Genomic DNA, 20,754 nt, shown 5'->3' on the forward strand with positions numbered 1-20,754 from the left:
TAAAACTGACTGAAAGATTATGATGTCATCATATGAACAGCAGGCACAATCCGTCCCGTTAGGGGTTTAGTATCATACCATCATAACATATATGAGAAGAACATAACCCGTGTCATGCCAACAACTGTTTGAATAAATGTGTTTAGTTCCGATGCAAAGACCCTATAAGTGAATCAAAATTAACGCCAACATATGCAATCTGATTGTTGCCTATACGCTTTCTTATTTCCGTATCGGTCCAACATCGTATAGCCAATGCCATAGAAATTCCAACGTCACATCCACATGATGTTGCTTCACATCGTTCTCCCCAGTCCGTATGCTTACATTCATCAAAATGCATTGCGTTCTCGGGGCACGAGACGTTCTGTATATACTCTCTTGTCATGTCCAATGAACTATTTGAGAGGTAAATATATTGTTTCCTATAACTCATACCACCAAATCTAGAGAAGATAAAACGAATTGTTTAAGTTTTTTTGACGGCTATTGGCACAAATCACAAATAGGGCCTATTTTATGTTAAAGAGGTCTGTAATTGAGTTTGACAGCTTCAGACAATCTAATTGTTGAACTTTTAAAACTGCTTTAATTTATCTCTAAACTAGCATGCCCACTTTTTATTTCGTGTGTATAAAATAAAAAAGATATGAATGTGGAAAGTATATGAAACAAATTTGCATACTGTCCACACAAGGTACTGTTTATGTAGAACTTTATTCCTAATACAGACACAAGAAAGTCTCTCATTTCTAGATTCAATCAAAAACATTAACAATATACATGTAGTGTTAACAGGTTAATGGTATTTTTCGAACTGTTTCGTGTCGAATACATAAAACAAATCTCGAGCTCATACTGTTTCTTAATGCAGCTAAACTTGTGCTACACATATCGTGATATGTCAACACGAATGAAGAATTACTTTCCGTTCCGAAACGAGCGTTTTATTGTGATAACAAGTGACGAAACAGGTTATCAATATTGCTCGATATATGACTGTGTTTTTGAAGGTAGCAGGGGTAAATAAATGCCATGTTATTTTATAATTACGTTTATGTACCTGAAAACAAGTGAGAGACAAATTGCATTGGCTTCTGATGGCCCGTTACTTCCGTTGAAGCACACAAATCCCCAGGGGCCATCGAAGAAAACTTCCACAACACCTTCGTGTAAGTTCTTGAGATCCATGCGAGTAATTTTAACTGTTAATCGAACTGGTATATCTGAAACTAAAGTCAGTACATGTGATTTTTAAAGCATTTTCCATTATATTTAACAACTACAACGAAACTTAATATAGTTCTGAAATATTGTCTACATGAACAGTAAAATAATACCTGAAATAGAACTAACTCTTACTTTTTGAAACCAATATCGACTATTGAGATGGATTACATGAAATAATTTGGCTCCTTCAGAAAACATAAGGAAATTTGATGTTAAGCATATCCCACCACTTGACCGGATTACAAAACAATATTTTGCCTAAACAGTTTTCTTATTAAATGTGCCGAATGGTGCTTACTTAATTTATTTAACTATAAAATGTATAACTGAACTTATGAGATCATGTGGTAGAGTGGATTTTCTGCCATTTACCCTGGATGCATTGATTATATTATATGTACTAATTCTAAATATCTCTTGCAGATGATTTATTGAAGTAGGTGATTCGTTTGCAATCTACTTGTGATAAGGTCTTATTTTATTGGTCATTGGTGGTCTTGTGATATATTATATAGAGGGAATTCAAAGTAAATGGCTGGTCAATTTTGGTCTTTGTTTACAAAAGTTTAAATAGTTTAATTATTTAGTATCCAGACGTTGTAGTTACTTTTCATAGAAGGATTGAATCATTCAGTGATATTGGATACATTTAGATTCAGTCAGGAACCACAAATAAAGCATATTTTGGTAAGTTACATTTATTTACATTGAGAGCCTTTGTTCTGACAGATGGATGAAGTATGAATCCTGATTATGATATTTCATTAATATGCAAGGTAAAAGTAAGTTTCCCCAATGTCCAAGTGAGTGTGAGATTTTAGTTTGAGAGATGATTATGTAATTTGATTGTTTTGAGAGCTTTTGTGTATTTGCTGTACGGGTGAGTTTGATTTATTTTAACAGTGACCTTGACCTATGTTATAGTATGGTATTGTCAATAATGACGTAGACATTTAAATGTAAACAAGTCAGATGATATTATATTTGTTTATAAATGAAAGAACCTTTTTGTAAAGATTTATTTGTTTAATAGAATCTTGTACTTATAATTGTATTATTGATTTCAGATAATGATATTATGTATTGACCATAGATCCATGATATATTGATCTGTATAAGGACACTAGGATAGAAGTTTAATAGTGTAGCTGTTGATGTTATATATTGTACAAACTCAGTTCCACAAATTGGTGAGTTTACTTAACTGTGTAAATCGATTGCATTTGTATTTTATTAATGTTTACCTGTATAACCTGACTATGACAGATATTTCATTGTCACTTTGGAAATATTATACTGGGATTATCTTCCCTGATTATGAACATTCAAGCTAGATTCACATGAAGTTAAATATTTATATTTGTATTGGTTATAAATGATTATTCGCTTATATTATATTATAAAGACATTATATACGAAGCTCAAATTATCTGTAATGATAATTTGCATGAAGTTATTGTTTATTATTTGTAAATTTACATTTTGATATTTTCAAATCGTATACCGTTTGTATAGAATTTATGATGTTTGTATTTATTCAGTCAGATCGATTGTGGGGAAACAGTTATGAGTTCAAAGGTTAAAATTTAGGATGTTTTAACTATAAGAACATGTGAACTGAAATGATAATAGAAGTGTAATAGACTAGTACTTTAAGCTATTGAATTTTATTGTTTATTTTAATATCTTTACCATTGTTTATTTGTTATTTCAGGGTTAGTGTATGTAATTGTAAGATGAATACATGTGATGTACAATTGATGAATAAAGAACCCTATGACTCAGATGACTTAGTTATATTTGATGAAGCAGAAAATTAGACTTTTACAATGGCGCCCACGTTAATGGTTTATTCCAAGGATGGATCTTCACAGTGGAAGCTGAAATGACTTAAATTTTGTATTGAATATTACTTGCTGATATTTTATAAATTTATTTTTAAATATAAATTTGACTTTACAAATATGGCCTGAAAGTATGTTAGTACATTTGTATATCTGATTAGTATTATTTGTTTATATACTAAAACACTTGAATTTGTAACAGAAGAAGACTCTTATATCTTGAATTGAACATTTGATAGAGTATTGCATAAACTTTGGTTACTTTGCTTGTATATTGTGTACCTTGTGTAGATATTTGATTATTTTTTTTTTAAACTTAATTTGTAAAAGAAAACTTCAGTATTTTTTTTTTTAAATTACTTTATTGAAAGCTAATTCAAATTGTTTTTATTTTGATTTCTTTTGGAACTAATTCTGAGATTTAACTTATTGTTTTGGATTTTTTTCTGAAATTGGATAATTATATATAACAGTTTTTGGCATTAAAAGTAGTATTTGATAGATAAAATTTTACATTCACTTATTTAAAGGTAGTTTCAGTTTGTATACTGAATATAGTATTATTATCTATAATTGTAACTTATAGTTTGACATTTGTAATTATAATACAAAGGTCATTGTTGAATAAAGATTATCCTTTGAGAGAGAGCTATCCCATCCCCATGGCATACACACATACTCATACTCATATTTAAAAAGAGACAAGGTAAGATCTACACAATGAACACAAGTTAGTACAAGGAACTGTATGAGACATTATCATCATTAGTTGAATACATAGTAGATATAATCAGTACTCATTAGGTACATAGATAGTAGATTGGAGTTAGGTATTCAGTGTTTTACATCAGTTTGGTTATGTAAATTTAGGTTAGTAGTGTTGTTAGATACATAGTTGCATGTATAGAAGTACACTGTTGTAAGTATAGTTCAAAAAGTATTTGTTTCATAGAGCAGATAGGATACTATAGTTAAGGTTAGTATAGTGCATAGAGTTTAGTTGGTGGTGTATTGTCAGTCTATTGGTTGTTTGAGTTTTGCTTTGGTTAGTTGTTTGGTGGTTTGACATATGTGCTAGGTTATAGGCCTAACATATCCTCAAGGTAAATCAGGTATTATATATATATGTGATCACACAATGGTAGGTATTCAGTTTGTGTGATTGAAGATGCAGTGACCGACTGGTGAGTGATACTTATATATATTTTATATTTTATTTTCACATTGATATTAATCATTTTTTTAAATTGCAGGTACATTAATTAGTTGAATTTTCAATCTCTTTCAGAAAACTTATTACATTAAGGTAAGTATCAGGATAAGCATCATGTCTGAGGAATTGACCGAACAGGATATACAGAACATCGTTAGAGCTTTTAAGGATATGAAAGTCAAACCGAATGCCGATACAACTGATGCATTTAAGAATTGGGTGAAGGAATTTTCCACGTCAAAGATGGACGATGTATTATACATGCCTTATATACCGAAGTTACCTACCTTTTCCGGAGATGACAAAGGAGATGATGTTTCATACGATCTTTGGAGATATCAAGTAGCATGTCTTATTAAGGAGAATTACCGACATGAGATCATAGCTCAAGCCATCAGACGTTCTGTTCATGGAGAAGCTAGTCGAATCGTTATGCGATTAGGAGTTGAAGCAACCGTTGATGATGTCATAGACCGAATGGATTGCATCTTTGGATCTGTAAACGTAAAAGAAGTCCTTCTTGCACAGTTTTACACAGTGTCAAGGAGCCGACGAGGATGTATCATCATGGATGAAAAGAAAGATGGCGACGTATTGTGGTCGTCCTCCGGACAGTGGTCAGAATTCCAATTATAATGACGATTCCATAAGTCCAACCTTTACAGAATTAGTGTCCGTAAGACTTAATAGCAATTTAGAAGGTAAAACAAACGGAACATTACAAAAAACTGATGCAATTGATGTATTGAACTCATCTCAATGTGACCAATGGTTCGAGTCCCAAAATGTAAACAATGACATTAGCCTGTCCATTTCGCAAGAGAATATTACATACAGTCAAGACTCTTACATTCCATCGCAGCAAACTATAATGTACTTAGATAAGGTTTTAGATGGCCTTCCCAGAGAAAAATACATTGACATGATTGTGCATACTTTAAAAGGCAACGAATCATTAGTAACATGGTACCGAAATATTCTGCTATCACGGGCGGGCGAGATAGACGGGTGCCCAAAAGGAAAACTTTGCAATAGAAAAACCACAAATAAATCTAGTAGCATACAAAAATACGCCAAGGATTGTTATATTCTACAAATGTTTACTGAAGGCGACGCCTCTGAGATTGACTCTGTTTTCAGTAGGTCGGTTAATTCAACAAGTGACAATTTGCATAATGATACCATTTGTGAACAAAACCCCGTTAACCAGGTTGATATTAACAGTACATTGCAGTTGCTAATTGAAAGAGTAAATGGGTTAGAAAATATTTTAAAAAGTAAAGACGGGATTGAAAAGAAATTAAAAGCAAAAATTGAAAAACTTGAAAATGTTATCGACGACAACAAACGTCAATTTGAGTTACTAAAAGCTGAAATTACTCCAAAAATAGTGAAATTTGAATCGGAAATCAAGACCATGAGTTGGTTAGCATCTGACGTGGGCGAGTTCAATTTTATTGCACATAGTAGTAAAATGAAAGAAATCCAATCGGAAATCAAACAAAATCGTACTGCAATTACGTCTTTACAAAAAACATTCAGAAAAAATCAACCCGTAGTGAACCCCAAATTACTAGTAAATAAACAACCGTCAACAATAGGTACGAGTGAACACATGTCTACACCTATGCGTCCCGTTAATACGAATAAATCCACTGTGTCAAATGTGTCAATCGATTCATTGATTACAACCGAAATTGATCGTATGATGTATCCGATCGACCGCCAACAATCCGATCCTATAATACCTGGCTCTTACGACTCTGTAGATTTTCTTGAACATTGCGGTAAACGCCCAACAGAAATCATTGAAACGGAGAAAAATACTGATTTAATTACGCCATCGTGCGGAAAGGAAATTTCAATAGCAACGAACAATAACATGATAAAATGCGATTCATATAGAGACAAACTTTTAGAAGGCATAAACGAAAAACCTGACTGCGTAGTTACTAAATTGGCAAAACCATTAGAACCCGCTTTTCAAATTCCCGTACGTATAAATGGGAGTCATAATGTTCCCAAACCAGCAAATGAGAACTTTACCGGTGTAAGCCAAAAACGGACGTCCAGATTTTACATTACAAACATAGATCCTTCCTCGAGTAAGGAGGGCCTATTGAGTTATGCGAAACAACGTGGTGTTAATATTACGCACGTCATTCTATTCAAACCACGCAAAGGAAGAATTTCCGGTAGAATAAACGTTACGATGGAATCCAAAGCAATACTCCAAAACAGTGAGTTTTGGCCTAACAACATTATCTGTCGACCTTGGTTTAATAATCGTGCATGGAACGATCGCATTAACAATGAGAACTCAACGGAGACACATCACTATCAAGATGGCTCTTAGTTACATTCATCATGTACCTTTTGGATATTTAATAACTATATTAATGCTTTCTCTAGTGACTTGGAATGTACGTGGTATCATGTCATCATCAGTCTGCTTATCTGAACTCTTTAAGTATACGAATTGTGACGTTGCCATATTATCGGAGCATAAGTTATTTAACCACTCTTTGCAATTTCTTAACACACTAGATAACAATTACCATAGTTTAGGTATAGCGGATACAAGTGTTAATATTGAAACCAGTAAATGTGGAAAAGGTGGCGTTGCAATTATGTACAAGAAAACATTGAAGTTCAACATAAAACCAATAAACTGTCCCGTCTCCGAAAGAATACTAGGAATTGAAATACAGTGTAACGATAACTACTCCATATTTGTTTTCTCGGTATACTTACCCGCAGACAGTAATATTCAGAATTATAAATATGAAATGAACATTGTTGAAGATTATGTCAGCAACTTTTCAAAATTTGGTCCCGTAATTGTAGCCGGTGATTTCAACACTAGTTGCAGAGTAACCGACCTTGATCGAACCAATGTGAATAAATCAATCGTATTTTCAGATTTCATTTTAAGGAATAACATTATCCCGATTAATGCAAGCACGCTTTGTGATGCTTCATCATTTACGTACATTCCAACTCGAACTTTACTGGATTATTTTTTGGTTAGCGAGGAATTAGCTACTGACGTAATTTCCTGTGAAAATATTCCCGAAGGAACATTAAGTCTTACTTCGGATCACCTACCTGTTTTCTTACAACTGAGTATACCGTATGTTTGCAATTCAACAAACGGTTGCAATAATGTTTGGCCGTCGTGGCGCAAAGCATCGGAAAGCAGTCTTGGTGCATACAACGAACTTACCAATAAAATAGCAGACGAGCTCTTGGACTTGCCGCTATGTAATTTGTCCGATTTAAATACACTAGCAAACAAACTTACCGATAAATTGAAAGACTGTGCAAACGAAACAATACCGTCGGGAAGCTTTAATCCCAAAACTAAGCCGTATTGGTCAGATAAAGTAAAACAAGCACATACAGCTGAACGTTTCGCTCGTTGGAAATGGATTAACCAAGGCAGACCCCGAGGGGCGAACTTTCCTTCTTACGTCGAATACAAATCTGCGAAAAACGAATTCCGGAATCGTCAACGTTATGCCTATAATGCCTACATGGACAATACTTACCGTGAAATCGACGAAGCAGCTGAGTGTGATATAAGACTCTTTTGGCGCTTAATATCACGTCAGAAAAAACGTCAAACCAACCAAATTTCAGAAATACTACATCACAACCGAAAATGTAAATCTCCTGAAGATATTTCAAATGCTTTTGCTGACTTTTATGCAGACGTTTATACACCAACCGAAAACGCAAAATTTGACAGTGATTTTAAGGCTCATGTGACTGAGTTCGTAGATCGCACACTCGAGTCATGTGCATCAAATAATGGCCTCCTCCCAGGAGGTGATATAACCTTATACGAAATCGAAACAGTGGTTAGAAACCTCAAGCTACGAAAGGCACCTGGATATGACAAGCTGCAAAACGAACATGTGAGATACAGCGGCAGTAAACTACATACAGTCATTCTCCGTATTTTTAATGCAGTGATTAGATTTGGCCGTATCCCGTTGTGTTGGAAACATGGCTTATTGATTCCATTGTTTAAAGGTAATGGAAAGTCCAAACAAGCGCCCGAAAACTACCGTCCCATATCGCTATTGCCAATAATGTATAAGCTGTTCGAAACTATATTAAAGAAGCGACTAATAACCTCTTTGCAAAATGATTTGTTCCCAAATTCACAACAACAAGGTTTTCTTAATGGACTTAGCTGTATCACTGCCTCCTTCAACTTCCAAGAAACTATTTATTACCTTTTAGAATTAGGATGCAGATTGTACGTTGCGTTTTTGGACAGTTCCCGTGCGTTTGATACGGTGTGGCATAGCGGCCTAATTTATATATTGTACCAACTTGGGATAAATAGTAAAGCTTTAAAAGTTATTTCTGATTGCTATAGTGATATAACAAGTGCCGTTTACGTCAATGAACACGTATCAGTACCCTTCAAAGTCCGACAGGGCGTCAGACAAGGCGGTATACTATCGACCATCCTTTACTTGGTGTACATTAATGACCTTTTAAATGCATTAGAATTAGTTGGAACCGCAAATATTTCAAATATTCGTACAAGTAATCCATCATTTGCTGACGATGTTGTTTGTATTGGTACTTCGCCACAAAGACTCCAAAATATGTTGAATTGTGCCTACGATTATTCACTTAAATGGAGATTTGAGTTCAATCCTCTGAAATCTGTTATCTTAGGCTACAGAACTGAACTAGATCTTGTATTCAATCTAGGTGATAACAGTGTTAGCATTTCAACTGAGACCAAGCATCTTGGAATATTAAGGACGGTTGACTTATCACCGAGCACAGATATTCAGCATTCATGTAGGAAGGATCGCAATGCTTATTTTGCTATAGCCGGTACTGGATCTTGTTTGTTAAATCCGTTAACTGTATGTGGCCTCTACAACAAAATTGTTATACCAGCGGTACTTTACGGATGTGAACTATGGAACGGGATAAAATCAAAAGACACAAGGTGTCTTGAAACTTTCCAACATTTCATTGTTAAACATATCCAAGGCTTTCCGAAACGAACACGGTCAGATATGTGTGAATCTATGACCAACCTAGAGAGACTACCTATACTAGTAGAAAAACGGAAATTGATGTTCCTGTATAAACTTTGTGAAATGAAGGCCAAATCACTTACCAAACAGATTTTCATTTATAGACTTTATCAATATTTCGGAGATACCAGTAGGAAACAACATGGATTCATCCCAGATGTAATCAACATTTTATCAAAATATTCACTTTTGAACTTTTTGAATAGCTATATGTTTACCGGCTGTTTCCCAACTAAATACCAGTGGAAAAACATTGTCAATAGTGCGATTAACCTGGAGGAGAAACATCAAAAGGAAGAGCGAATGCGTACTGACAACGATTTTACACGATTTCTAAGATTGTCTGAGAACAATGGCTATGATTTGATATGGCGATATGCAAAATATACTGGCCGACTTCGAATTGCTAAACATGTAGCTAAACTTTGGTCTACTCCTCCAACAAGCGGAAACTGCAACTTGTGTGGACACTTTATTCAAGATACACTTTGCCATCAAATTAAAATGTGCACAGAACTTCAAACACAAAGACACTTGCTCTATAAAAGATTATCAGAAATTACTAGTGACAATTTCTTATACACACTGCTTTCAAAATCAGACGAGTACATGTCCTGTTTTCTGCTTGGCAATCACGAAGCTCTAGTGGACTTTTTATCACCAGAGCATTGTTTAGACGTCCTGAACGAAGGCTTTTCCTTTCTTAAATACTGTAGACTGTAAATACTTTTGATTTCAAAATATTTAGTGACATTAATTCTATTATCTAATTTCAAAACTTTGTAATTGTACATAATTCATATGCATTTTGTCAATCTCCTTTAGGAGGAAATAAAGTATGATGATGATGATGTATATCTGATTAGTATTATTTGTTTATATACTAAAACACTTGAATTTGTAACAGAAGAAGACTCTTATATCTTGAATTGAACATTTGATAGAGTATTGCATAAACTTTGGTTACTTTGCTTGTATATTGTGTACCTTGTGTAGATATTTGATTATTTTTTTTAAACTTAATTTGTAAAAGGAAACTTCAGTATTTTTTTTTTTAAATTACTTTATTGAAAGCTAATTCAAATTGTTTTTATTTTGATTTCTTTTGGAACTAATTCTGAGATTTAACTTATTGTTTTGGATTTTTTTCTGAAATTGGATAATTATATATAACAGTTTTTGGCATTAAAAGTAGTATTTGATAGATAAAATTTTACATTCACTTATTTAAAGGTAGTTTCAGTTTGTATACTGAATATAGTATTATTATCTATAATTGTAACTTATAGTTTGACATTTGTAATTATAATACAAAGGTCATTGTTGAATAAAGATTATCCTTTGAGAGAGAGCTATCCCATCCCCATGGCATACACACATACTCATACTCATATTTAAAAAGAGACAAGGTAAGATCTACACAATGAACACAAGTTAGTACAAGGAACTGTATGAGACATTATCATCATTAGTTGAATACATAGTAGATATAATCAGTACTCATTAGGTACATAGATAGTAGATTGGAGTTAGGTATTCAGTGTTTTACATCAGTTTGGTTATGTAAATTTAGGTTAGTAGTGTTGTTAGATACATAGTTGCATGTATAGAAGTACACTGTTGTAAGTATAGTTCAAAAAGTATTTGTTTCATAGAGCAGATAGGATACTATAGTTAAGGTTAGTATAGTGCATAGAGTTTAGTTGGTGGTGTATTGTCAGTCTATTGGTTGGTTGAGTTTTGCTTTGGTTAGTTGTTTGGTGGTTTGACATATGTGCTAGGTTATAAGCCTAACATATCCTCAAGGTAAATCAGGTATTATATATATATGTGATCACACAATGGTAGGTATTCAGTTTGTGTGATTGAAGATGCAGTGACCGACTGGTGAGTGATACTTATATATATATATATATTTTATTTTCACATTGATATTAATCATTTTTTTAAATTGCAGGTACATTAATTAGTTGAATTTTCAATCTCTTTCAGAAAACTTATTACATTAAGGTAAGTATCAGGATAAGCATCATGTCTGAGGAATTGACCGAACAGGATATACAGAACATCGTTAGAGCTTTTAAGGATATGAAAGTCAAACCGAATGCCGATACAACTGATGCATTTAAGAATTGGGTGAAGGAATTTTCCACGTCAAAGATGGACGATGTATTATACATGCCTTATATACCGAAGTTACCTACCTTTTCCGGAGATGACAAAGGAGATGATGTTTCATACGATCTTTGGAGATATCAAGTAGCATGTCTTATTAAGGAGAATTACCGACATGAGATCATAGCTCAAGCCATCAGACGTTCTGTTCATGGAGAAGCTAGTCGAATCGTTATGCGATTAGGAGTTGAAGCAACCGTTGATGATGTCATAGACCGAATGGATTGCATCTTTGGATCTGTAAACGTAAAAGAAGTCCTTCTTGCACAGTTTTACACAGTGTCAAGGAGCCGACGAGGATGTATCATCATGGGGTTGTAGACTAGAGGAAATTCTTAATAAAGCACTACAGCGGGGAAAGATTTACGAACAAGATACGGATGATATGCTTAGATCAAAATTTTGGAAAGGATTACGACCAGAAGATGAACTAGATGAACAAGATGAAATACAAGACATTCCACGGAGATATGTCCGCACAAAAACATCAACAGCAACAACTAAATATAAGGACTTTGTGTGTAAACAGATTCAGCCTAATACAGATTGGTTAATGAGGGCACAGTTTTTGAAGGATGCTGTATCCAGTGGAGTATTCAGAGGATCTGAAGATAGAGTTAAAGATGCCTTACTGAAGATTGTCACTGATACAGGTAAGTATTCCTTATTATATGTTCATGCTTTTATATTTATTTATTTATCTATTTTTTTTAGTCGGCGAGGACGTCTCTTTCTCTCAAGACCAGGGGGAGAGAGTTATATAGGTTATATTTTAGGTTGACGAGGACGTCATTTGCAACCAGGGGGAGGATGTGGTAGAGTGGATTTTCTGCCATTTATCCTGGATGCATTGATTATATTATATGTACTAATTCTAAATATCTCTTGCAGATGATTTATTGAAGTAGGTGATTCGTTTGCAATCTACTTGTGATAAGGTCTTATTTTATTGGTCATTGGTGGTCTTGTGATATATTATATGGAGGGAATTCAAAGTAAATGGCTGGTCAATTTTGGTCTTTGTTTACAAAAGTTTAAATAGTTTAATTATTTAGTATCCAGACTTTGTAGTTACTTTTCATAGAAGGATTGAATCATTCAGTGATGTTGGATACATTTAGATTCAGTCAGGAACCACAAATAAAGCATATTTTGGTAAGTTACATTTATTTACATTGAGAGCCTTTGTTCTGACAGATGGATGAAGTATGAATCCTGATTATGATATTTCATTAATATGCAAGGTAAAAGTAAGTTTCCCCAATGTCCAAGTGAGTGTGAGATTTTAGTTTGAGAGATGATTATGTGATTTGATTGTTTTGAGAGCTTTTGTGTATTTGCTGTACGGGTGAGTTTGATTTATTTTAACAGTGACCTTGACCTATGTTATAGTATGGTATTGTCAATAATGACGTAGACATTTAAATGTAAACAAGTCAGATGATATTATATTTGTTTATAAATGAAAGAACCTTTTTGTAAAGATTTATTTGTTTAATAGAATCTTGTACTTATAATTGTATTATTGATTTCAGATAATGATATTATGTATTGACCATAGATCCATGATATATTGATCTGTATAAGGACACTAGGATAGAAGTTTAATAGTGTAGCTGTTGATGTTATATATTGTACAAACTCAGTTCCACAAATTGGTGAGTTTACTTAACTGTGTAAATCGATTGAATTTGTATTTTATTTATGTTTACCTGTATAACCTGACTATGACAGATATTTCATTGTCACTTTGGAAATATTATACTGGGATTATCTTCCCTGATTATGAACATTCAAGCTAGATTCACATGAAGTTAAATATTTATATTTGTATTGGTTATAAATGATTATTCGCTTATATTATATTATAAAGACATTATATACGAAGCTCAAATTATCTGTAATGATAATTTGCATGAAGTTATTGTTTATTGTTTGTAAATTTACATTTTGATATTTTCAAATCGTATACCGTTTGTATAGAATTTATGATGTTTGTATTTATTCAGTCAGATCGTTTGATGGAAACGGTTATGAGTTCAAAGGTTAAAATTTAGGATATTTTAACTATAAGAACATGTGAACTGAAATGATAATAGAAGTATAATAGACTAGTACTTTAAGCTATTGAATTGTATTGTTTATTTTAATATCTTTACCATTGTTTATTTGTTATTTCAGGGTTAGTGTATGTAATTGTAAGATGAATACATGTGATGTACAATTGATGAATAAAGAACCCTATGACTCAGATGACTTAGTTATATTTGATGAAGCAGAAAATTAGACTTTTACAATCATACTTACGCACTTGATATTAAACAGATCTGTTATTTCGTTAGACGAAGGATAGCTATTTTTCTTGTTCGCTTACGAAACGGTAGACAATTGAATTTTAAAAAGTGAAATCTTGTAATTCCAAACACAAATAACCTTCCTTTATAATCGAAATGAGCAAATGGTGGTTGTTAAAATTCACGTCTTACCAACTATTATATCAATAGGTCAGCTTGTTTATATAGAAAAAAAAACAGCGAGTCAAGTGCAAATATAATACATGTAAAAAAGACGATGAATTTTGAAAAAAAAAACAGAAACAAAAACAAAATAAATAAATTTTGAGGCTATCAGATAAAAAAAACAAATCGTCCGATGTAAAGTATTCAACCGCATGTTCTTCACAATTTAAAGTATTCGGCATGAAGCACTTGTGATGAAGTGTCATTATGAAATATACAAAATATGAAGTGACACGACACGAATGTAGATAAAAGACAAAATAGAGGCGAAAGATACCCAGAGGGACAGTCAAACTCATAGATCGAACATAAACTAGCAACACCTTGGCTAAAAGAGACAACAGACAAACATATACATAATAATTCACAAGACACCATATAGAAAACCACAAAATAAGCTTAAGAACGTGTTGATCATGTTATTACAAACCCGGCAAATAGTATATTTCGGTAGGTCACGACATATTAAAGTTACATAGCCGATACCATCTGTGAAACGGATATTCCATAACGGTCAACATAGGGATGATTTTTACTTCACCTTTAGGACTGTTGGTTAAATAGCTTCCCGGTGAGAAGCAAACCTCTATCCAGGAAATGATAGAGAATACCAGGAAGCTGAAATCATCTCTTTTATCGTAAAGTTTGTTTTCTATCGACCCTCATTGTCAATTTCTAGATGTAAGTCAAGATATGAGACAGACTAAACTGCAGCTGTTGTATCCTTTATCGCTGGTTCGATATGATAGATGCGTCCAACATATAGTCATCAAATTTTAGTGAGAGACCATTATCTATACGGAACGTAAAATCAAAAGATATTTCTTATTTCTTATCTTTCTTCATGAGTCCTGTATGAAGACAGTCTCATAACAATTCGATAAGAAGAGGGCATAATTGTTTTTTCATGGGAATGCTGATGGTTTGTTGAAAAACACGTCCTCCAAACGAAACAAATATGTTGTCAATTAAGAAATCAAAAATAAATTTTGATAATGCAGTATCAGATAATATATTGTTTAAATCAGAGTGAATCTTTTCAAAGCAGGATTTATCTCTCTTTAAGACAAAATACATGTATCTACGTTGGCATTTCTTTTTTTGCGTGGTATTTCTCCATACCTGCATAAACAAAATATTTGTTATTTTATTATACGAAATGGTAGATTGTGTTAACAAATAACATATTGAGATATCTTATGATTGCCAGTGAGACAATTCTCCAACAGATGTGTATGTTAGCAACTTAGGGTTTTATTCGTGCACAAACATACACTGCTTAACAAGTTAAAATATAGCCCCGACATTTAAAAACAACGTAAATCAATTCAAACGAGAAACTAACAGCCTGAATTGTGTACAACCAACTACTGAAATCCAATCCTCATCTATAGTAACAAACTGAATTATAGGTTCCTGAATTTGTAAAGGCACTAACCGAGCAGGGTGGTGTACCATGTTACGGGACTAGGAGCCCAACCTTCTTCAGAAATGTGTAACACCGCAACATAAGAACACACTATTAAAATCAGATAAGATAGCTTGACATATCAGATCGATACGAAGCGCACAATTAAACAAACACAAATAATATAAAAAGTGAATATCGGTCTAAGATACAAGCAGTTACTTAAAGCTTGTTCCAACTGCAAAAAACATCATAATTATATCAAAAACAAAATATCAATCATTACACATCAATAAAATTTAGTATAATGATGTCATATCATGGATATAATGTGTAGGAAAATCTTTTGCAATTCCAAACATTTTAGTATCAACAGAATGTAGAACCATAGGATGTTATAACTGTTAAACAATACCTACTTTGTCTTCTGTGCACGATCGTAAAATTGTTTACGCATTCATTTCGAAGAGTTTAATTATTCTGTCAGTGTTGTTTTGAAACTATTGTAGCTAACTAATTGTCGTATTTTAAAGCTTTGTAACCGATTTTCACCTTTCTTAAAAATCAACAAAATTACATGGATATTCAGATAATACTTTATTTAGATGAAGGAGCGATGTTTACGTGTGTAGATTTTTTCAGTCAATTTGGTTAGCTATAAAACCAGGTTAAAATCACAATTTTCTACATAGGACAATGTAAGAACAAGCCTGTACTAAGACAGGAATATGACAGTTGTTATTCATTTGTGGTATATTTTCGAGATCTCGATTTTGTAATTGATAAGGAATTTCCGTTTGAAATTTCACTTGGATAACTGTTTGTTTCATTATTTTGCTGTTTATGTATTTCGGAGTTTGATGTAACGTCTATGTTCTATAGTAGATCCATTGTACAATTTTTGTGTAGGAGCCAGCTGAAGCCAGTTTTTTGGTGCGATATATTCACTTAGTGTTGATAAACTATTGGTCGCTTCTGCCTGTTATCTACTCGTTGGCCCGATTTTTATCTATTTTTTAAAACACTTTCCCCGTTTCCATTCTCAAATTAAAGTTATAAAAAGACCTTTGTATTACCAAGTTTAACCTTGGATTCCATAACTACAACGATATATTATATGTTTTGAATAATTTAACTAATTTGATTTAACCAGAGTCACATTTTCAAAAGTATTTTCAAAAGTAAGACTGAAAACAGTCGATATTAAAAAAATATTACACAATTTTCTTTATTTGTCTGAAAAAAATATTTAAAGATGCTGAAACAAGCGTTATAAGCAATCAAATGATCAGATCATAATTAATGAATTGGTCACGTATCAGTGATACAAACCCTTTTTGTAAGACAGTAGTTTTAATCAAAATCGTAGCCGTCAGGAAGCCAGCTGAGACCATTAAACAGAATAGTCCTCTCATTTAGACAGAAAGGACAATCAAAGAAAAAATGGTGCATGTCCTAAACTCAATATTCAAATCATATTTACATGTTGGATCAGATATAATGTTAGCTCTTCATAAGTCACAATTTAAAAGTTTAGAGATATAGTGTTTAATGCTTTACTCAAACTGTGAAGACTCATCATCTTTCTATTAGAGATATTACGAAGATAGTGTAAGTTGGTTTTAATTATCATTATGTATACCACTAGATATCTGATATAAATATTACATATTTGTATATAAAAAGTCAATATCTAGTCACGCAAATCCCTCATTATCCTATATTATATATAATATAGCACCAGCTGCCGTGATAATGTTGTAGACCTATCATATTGGGCTTTCAAACAGACTAGAAGGAGAAAGGTATGGTATTAACCTGTTTACACTACATAATAAGTAGAAAGAAACATTTACACCGAAAAAAATAACCAAGAAACAATACCAGGCGTATATTGTTGTTCATAGGAGTTGCATCACTTTCAATTGAATTGGTCAATTGCATAAAAAATACTTCGGCATAATACTGTCCATTGTAATTTGTCAGGGAAATTAATCCTTGATCTACGTTTTTTTTTATACAATATCATTAAAGAGATAATATACATGGCAATTTTGCATTTTAGAATCGAGAAGTATTTTAATTTAGATAATGCATGCTTGTTTTGATTTGATATTTTTTTAAATATAGACAGTAAGCAACATACATTCATCCAAAAAGGCAATACCAATTGAATATATGCCACATCTTAAACAAACGAGATAAATAAATGATAAATTCAAGCTATTCTAAACTAAAACTTTAATTATTTCGCGGATCCATAATGTGTGAGATAACAATTTCTATTCTTTATGAATTACAGAATCAATATGTGGTTTGCTAATTTTGAATTTGTGCTAGCAACTGTAATAATAGTTGTGTACAGCCATGATTGTAAGGACTATGACCTGTCAGCTTCAGATCAGTCTCTGGTAGATATGATGAAGCATTACCTGCATACGTCAAGGAAAGACGAATGTCAACAACAAAGCAAAACATCCAATGCAGGTTGTTTCAATTTTATCAATCATTATGTTATTTTATTAACATTTAAATGTTGAAGGAAACGCAAAAATGTAAATTAGAAAACAAATTATATCAATTATGATTATAAAGTTGTTTTGAATATACCCATTCGTCACCAAAAACTATATACATCATATAATATTATGTTACAACCTTTTATATAATTAAAGTGGTATTTAGCTGTACAAATGTAATTATCCTAATTGATTTAAACCCTTCAAAGTAGCCATAAATAACAAGCAGGCTTATAAGTTTTGTTATCATAATTTTAATTTTTGTGTGCTTTGTTATATCTGTAGGAGTGACCTATATACGTTGGGGAAAGCCAAGCTGTCCAAAGGGAGTTGACATAGTGTATACAGGTTGTTTAATTTTATTCTTGTATTAGCTTCATTAATTTAGTTTGTGTCACACTCATTTAAATAACTTTAAATATCGTCAGTAGTGTTTTATATTTGCTTTTTCAACTATACTTCCGAATAGGATATTAATACTATTTGAAAAATGTAAAATGATAAATATTTTGATATAATGAACCTGTGAACAAACTCGTTTCTGTGATTTAAAAAGCCGACTTAATTGTTTTGAAGGATGTTTGTCTCATTTGAATGATATTTTTTTATACTAAAGTTATGTTTTACAACTAATATTTTGAACCCATAATTTTTTTTTCTTTTCAGGACAAGTCGGTGGGAATCAGTATACACACAAAGGAGGTGGTGTCAATTATTTATGTCTCCCAAATGATCCAGAGAACGGACATCATCAATCATATGACAATGATCAGGTACATGGAGGTGAATATAAACTTGATGCAAAAACTAAACCATCAGGATGGTCAGAAAGTATGGGCGACAAGGAAATACCATGTGCTGTGTGTTATCAGAAACGCAGATCAGCTGTCATGATGATTCCAGGTAAAATAAGTAAAACAATGTCCGAAATGCAGATCATTTCTAAATGCAATTGCAGATACCTTGATAGTACGGATATCATATTCAAGGCACAATACAAATACTTCGTGTTAAATTTAAGAACAAATTCATTTTTGTTTTCTAACTCAAAGTTATGTTTTGACATAAACTTGCAACCAACTTAAAAATATGATTTACCCAATTAAATATCATGACGATTATTCAACCCGCTTACATAAGTAACAATGCCATTAATGACGATGACCTTGTTTTCGCCTATTGGTAAATGATTAAACGTTTCGAAATCTTATTCTTTCTTTTATCTTAGGTAAGATAATATATCGAAAAACAAATTAATTCACCAATGAACATCTAAATAAAATAACTTTGCATAAACTTGATAGTAGTGTTTAATCATAGATATCATATGATGCTACTATGATGATACTATGATGTTTTATATCTTACCAAATCCAGACTGAATAGTAACCATGTATCGTTTTTGTTCAATCCAAAATATTTTAGGTAGACAGACTTGCTATAAAGGGTGGAACTCAGAATATAACGGTTATTTGATGAGCGATCATAAAAGTCATTTTAAAAAGGACTTCGCCTGTGTTGACAAACATGCAGAACCATTGGATAAGAAGAATGGAAGTGGAAATGGAGCTTTATTTTATCCTCTTCGAACTAAATGTGGAACTTTAAGATGTCCTCCGTATACCAATGAAGCAGATGTTCTTTGTGTCGTTTGTACAAAGTAAAACAATTCTGAAATAAACATTTGCTTTTTGCTGAAAAATGCCTTAGTCTTAGTTTATTTAGGTAAATCACGACAGATGAACTAATGACAGCTTAAGCTTGATAAGCGGTATGGACTTGGTTCATTGTTGAAGGTCGTACGGTGACCTGTAGTTATAAATTTTAGCATTATTTTGTAGGTCTTTTCGAAGACTTATCGCATTGAAATTTATTACATATTTTCTTGTTTCTAATTAGCCATTGAACGAGGCTGACACGTTCTGATTTTCTTTAAGAAAAGAAAAGGATTAATTGTTATTGACCTTTTATAGATCACACCATTGCAGGTTCAATGATTATGGATGGTTGGCTTTCAAATATTCGGCTTTTAGGCATATTATCATTCAACCAAATAATTAATGTACGATGAAGTGTGTACTTACCCATGCACCCATTCATTGATTTTAAAATTTGAAATAAATTACAGATAATTATTTAGATACGTTGATGCTTACGGTAATATTAGGATAGACAGTGAATATCACTTAAAATCGATAAACAGTTGTGACAGCGAAAATCACTATATTTCATGTTCGAATGGTATCTATACTTGTCAGTTGGAGTCATCAGTCAATGAAGAAGTAACATGTATTCAATGAGCTTTCATATAGACGAATTGTATCAAGTAACACTACAGAAGTCAAAAAGTCTGAAAAGACAAGTATTTGTTTGAATTTGCATGAATTTGTACTCGACATTCTTACTTTGTTTGAATAATTTTTAAAAATTCTTGACTTTGTAGAAATTTGTCTTATAAGGTTCTTGATTTTTCTTGACAAGTGTCTTGACAGTATGAACATTGGCTTTAAATTTCTCGACACTTCCCGTATCATCTGATAAGAGTCTGGATTAGTCTCGACCAATTCTTGACTGTCTTAAATTTGTCTCGATCTGTCTTGACATATTCTTGACATTCTTAACAATGCCTCGATCTGTCTTGACATATTCTTGACATTCTTAACAATGCCTCTATCTGTCTTGACATATTCTTGATATTCTTAATAATGTCTGAATATGTCTTGACATATACTTGACATGCTTAAAATGTCTGAATATGTCTTGACACATTCTCA

At 32.5% G+C, this 20,754-nt stretch overlaps 1 protein-coding gene and 2 long non-coding RNA genes across 3 annotated transcripts; all 3 read left to right on the forward strand.

The window, feature by feature from the left end:
* The first annotated feature begins 2,245 nt into the window (after positions 1-2,245).
* On the forward strand, positions 2,246-3,016 carry LOC139482784 (uncharacterized). The gene is made up of 2 exons (XR_011654952.1): positions 2,246-2,420; positions 2,945-3,016. It is a non-coding gene; the product is annotated as an uncharacterized lncRNA (long non-coding RNA).
* A 10,001-nt stretch (positions 3,017-13,017) lies between these two features.
* Positions 13,018-13,787, forward strand: LOC139482785 (uncharacterized). The gene is made up of 2 exons (XR_011654953.1): positions 13,018-13,192; positions 13,716-13,787. It is a non-coding gene; the product is annotated as an uncharacterized lncRNA (long non-coding RNA).
* Positions 13,788-17,230: 3,443 nt separating this feature from the next.
* Positions 17,231-19,675, forward strand: LOC139482787 (short-chain collagen C4-like). Its single transcript, XM_071266844.1, has 5 exons — positions 17,231-17,266; positions 17,764-17,948; positions 18,266-18,328; positions 18,647-18,883; positions 19,406-19,675. Exons 2-5 carry the CDS (start codon positions 17,771-17,773, stop codon positions 19,642-19,644), a joined length of 717 nt encoding a protein of 238 aa, XP_071122945.1. The 5' UTR covers positions 17,231-17,266; positions 17,764-17,770; the 3' UTR covers positions 19,645-19,675.
* The last annotated feature ends 1,079 nt before the right edge of the window (positions 19,676-20,754 follow it).

The sequence above is a fragment of the Mytilus edulis genome, chromosome 7 (genome assembly GCF_963676685.1).
Source record: "Mytilus edulis chromosome 7, xbMytEdul2.2, whole genome shotgun sequence".
Classification (NCBI taxonomy): domain Eukaryota; kingdom Metazoa; phylum Mollusca; class Bivalvia; order Mytilida; family Mytilidae; genus Mytilus; species Mytilus edulis.

What these genes read in the sequence shown, in the direction of transcription:
- LOC139482787 (XM_071266844.1), top strand. Translation starts at nt 17,771, where the DNA reads ATGTGGTTTGCTAATTTTGAATTTGTGCTAGCAACTGTAATAATAGTT. An exon ending in AAGCAAAACATCCAATGCAG is followed by an intron (nt 17,949 to 18,265) that starts GTTGTTTCAATT and finishes TTATATCTGTAG; the next exon opens with GAGTGACCTATATACGTTGG. An exon ending in AGCTGTCATGATGATTCCAG is followed by an intron (nt 18,884 to 19,405) that starts GTAAAATAAGTA and finishes AAAATATTTTAG; the next exon opens with GTAGACAGACTTGCTATAAA.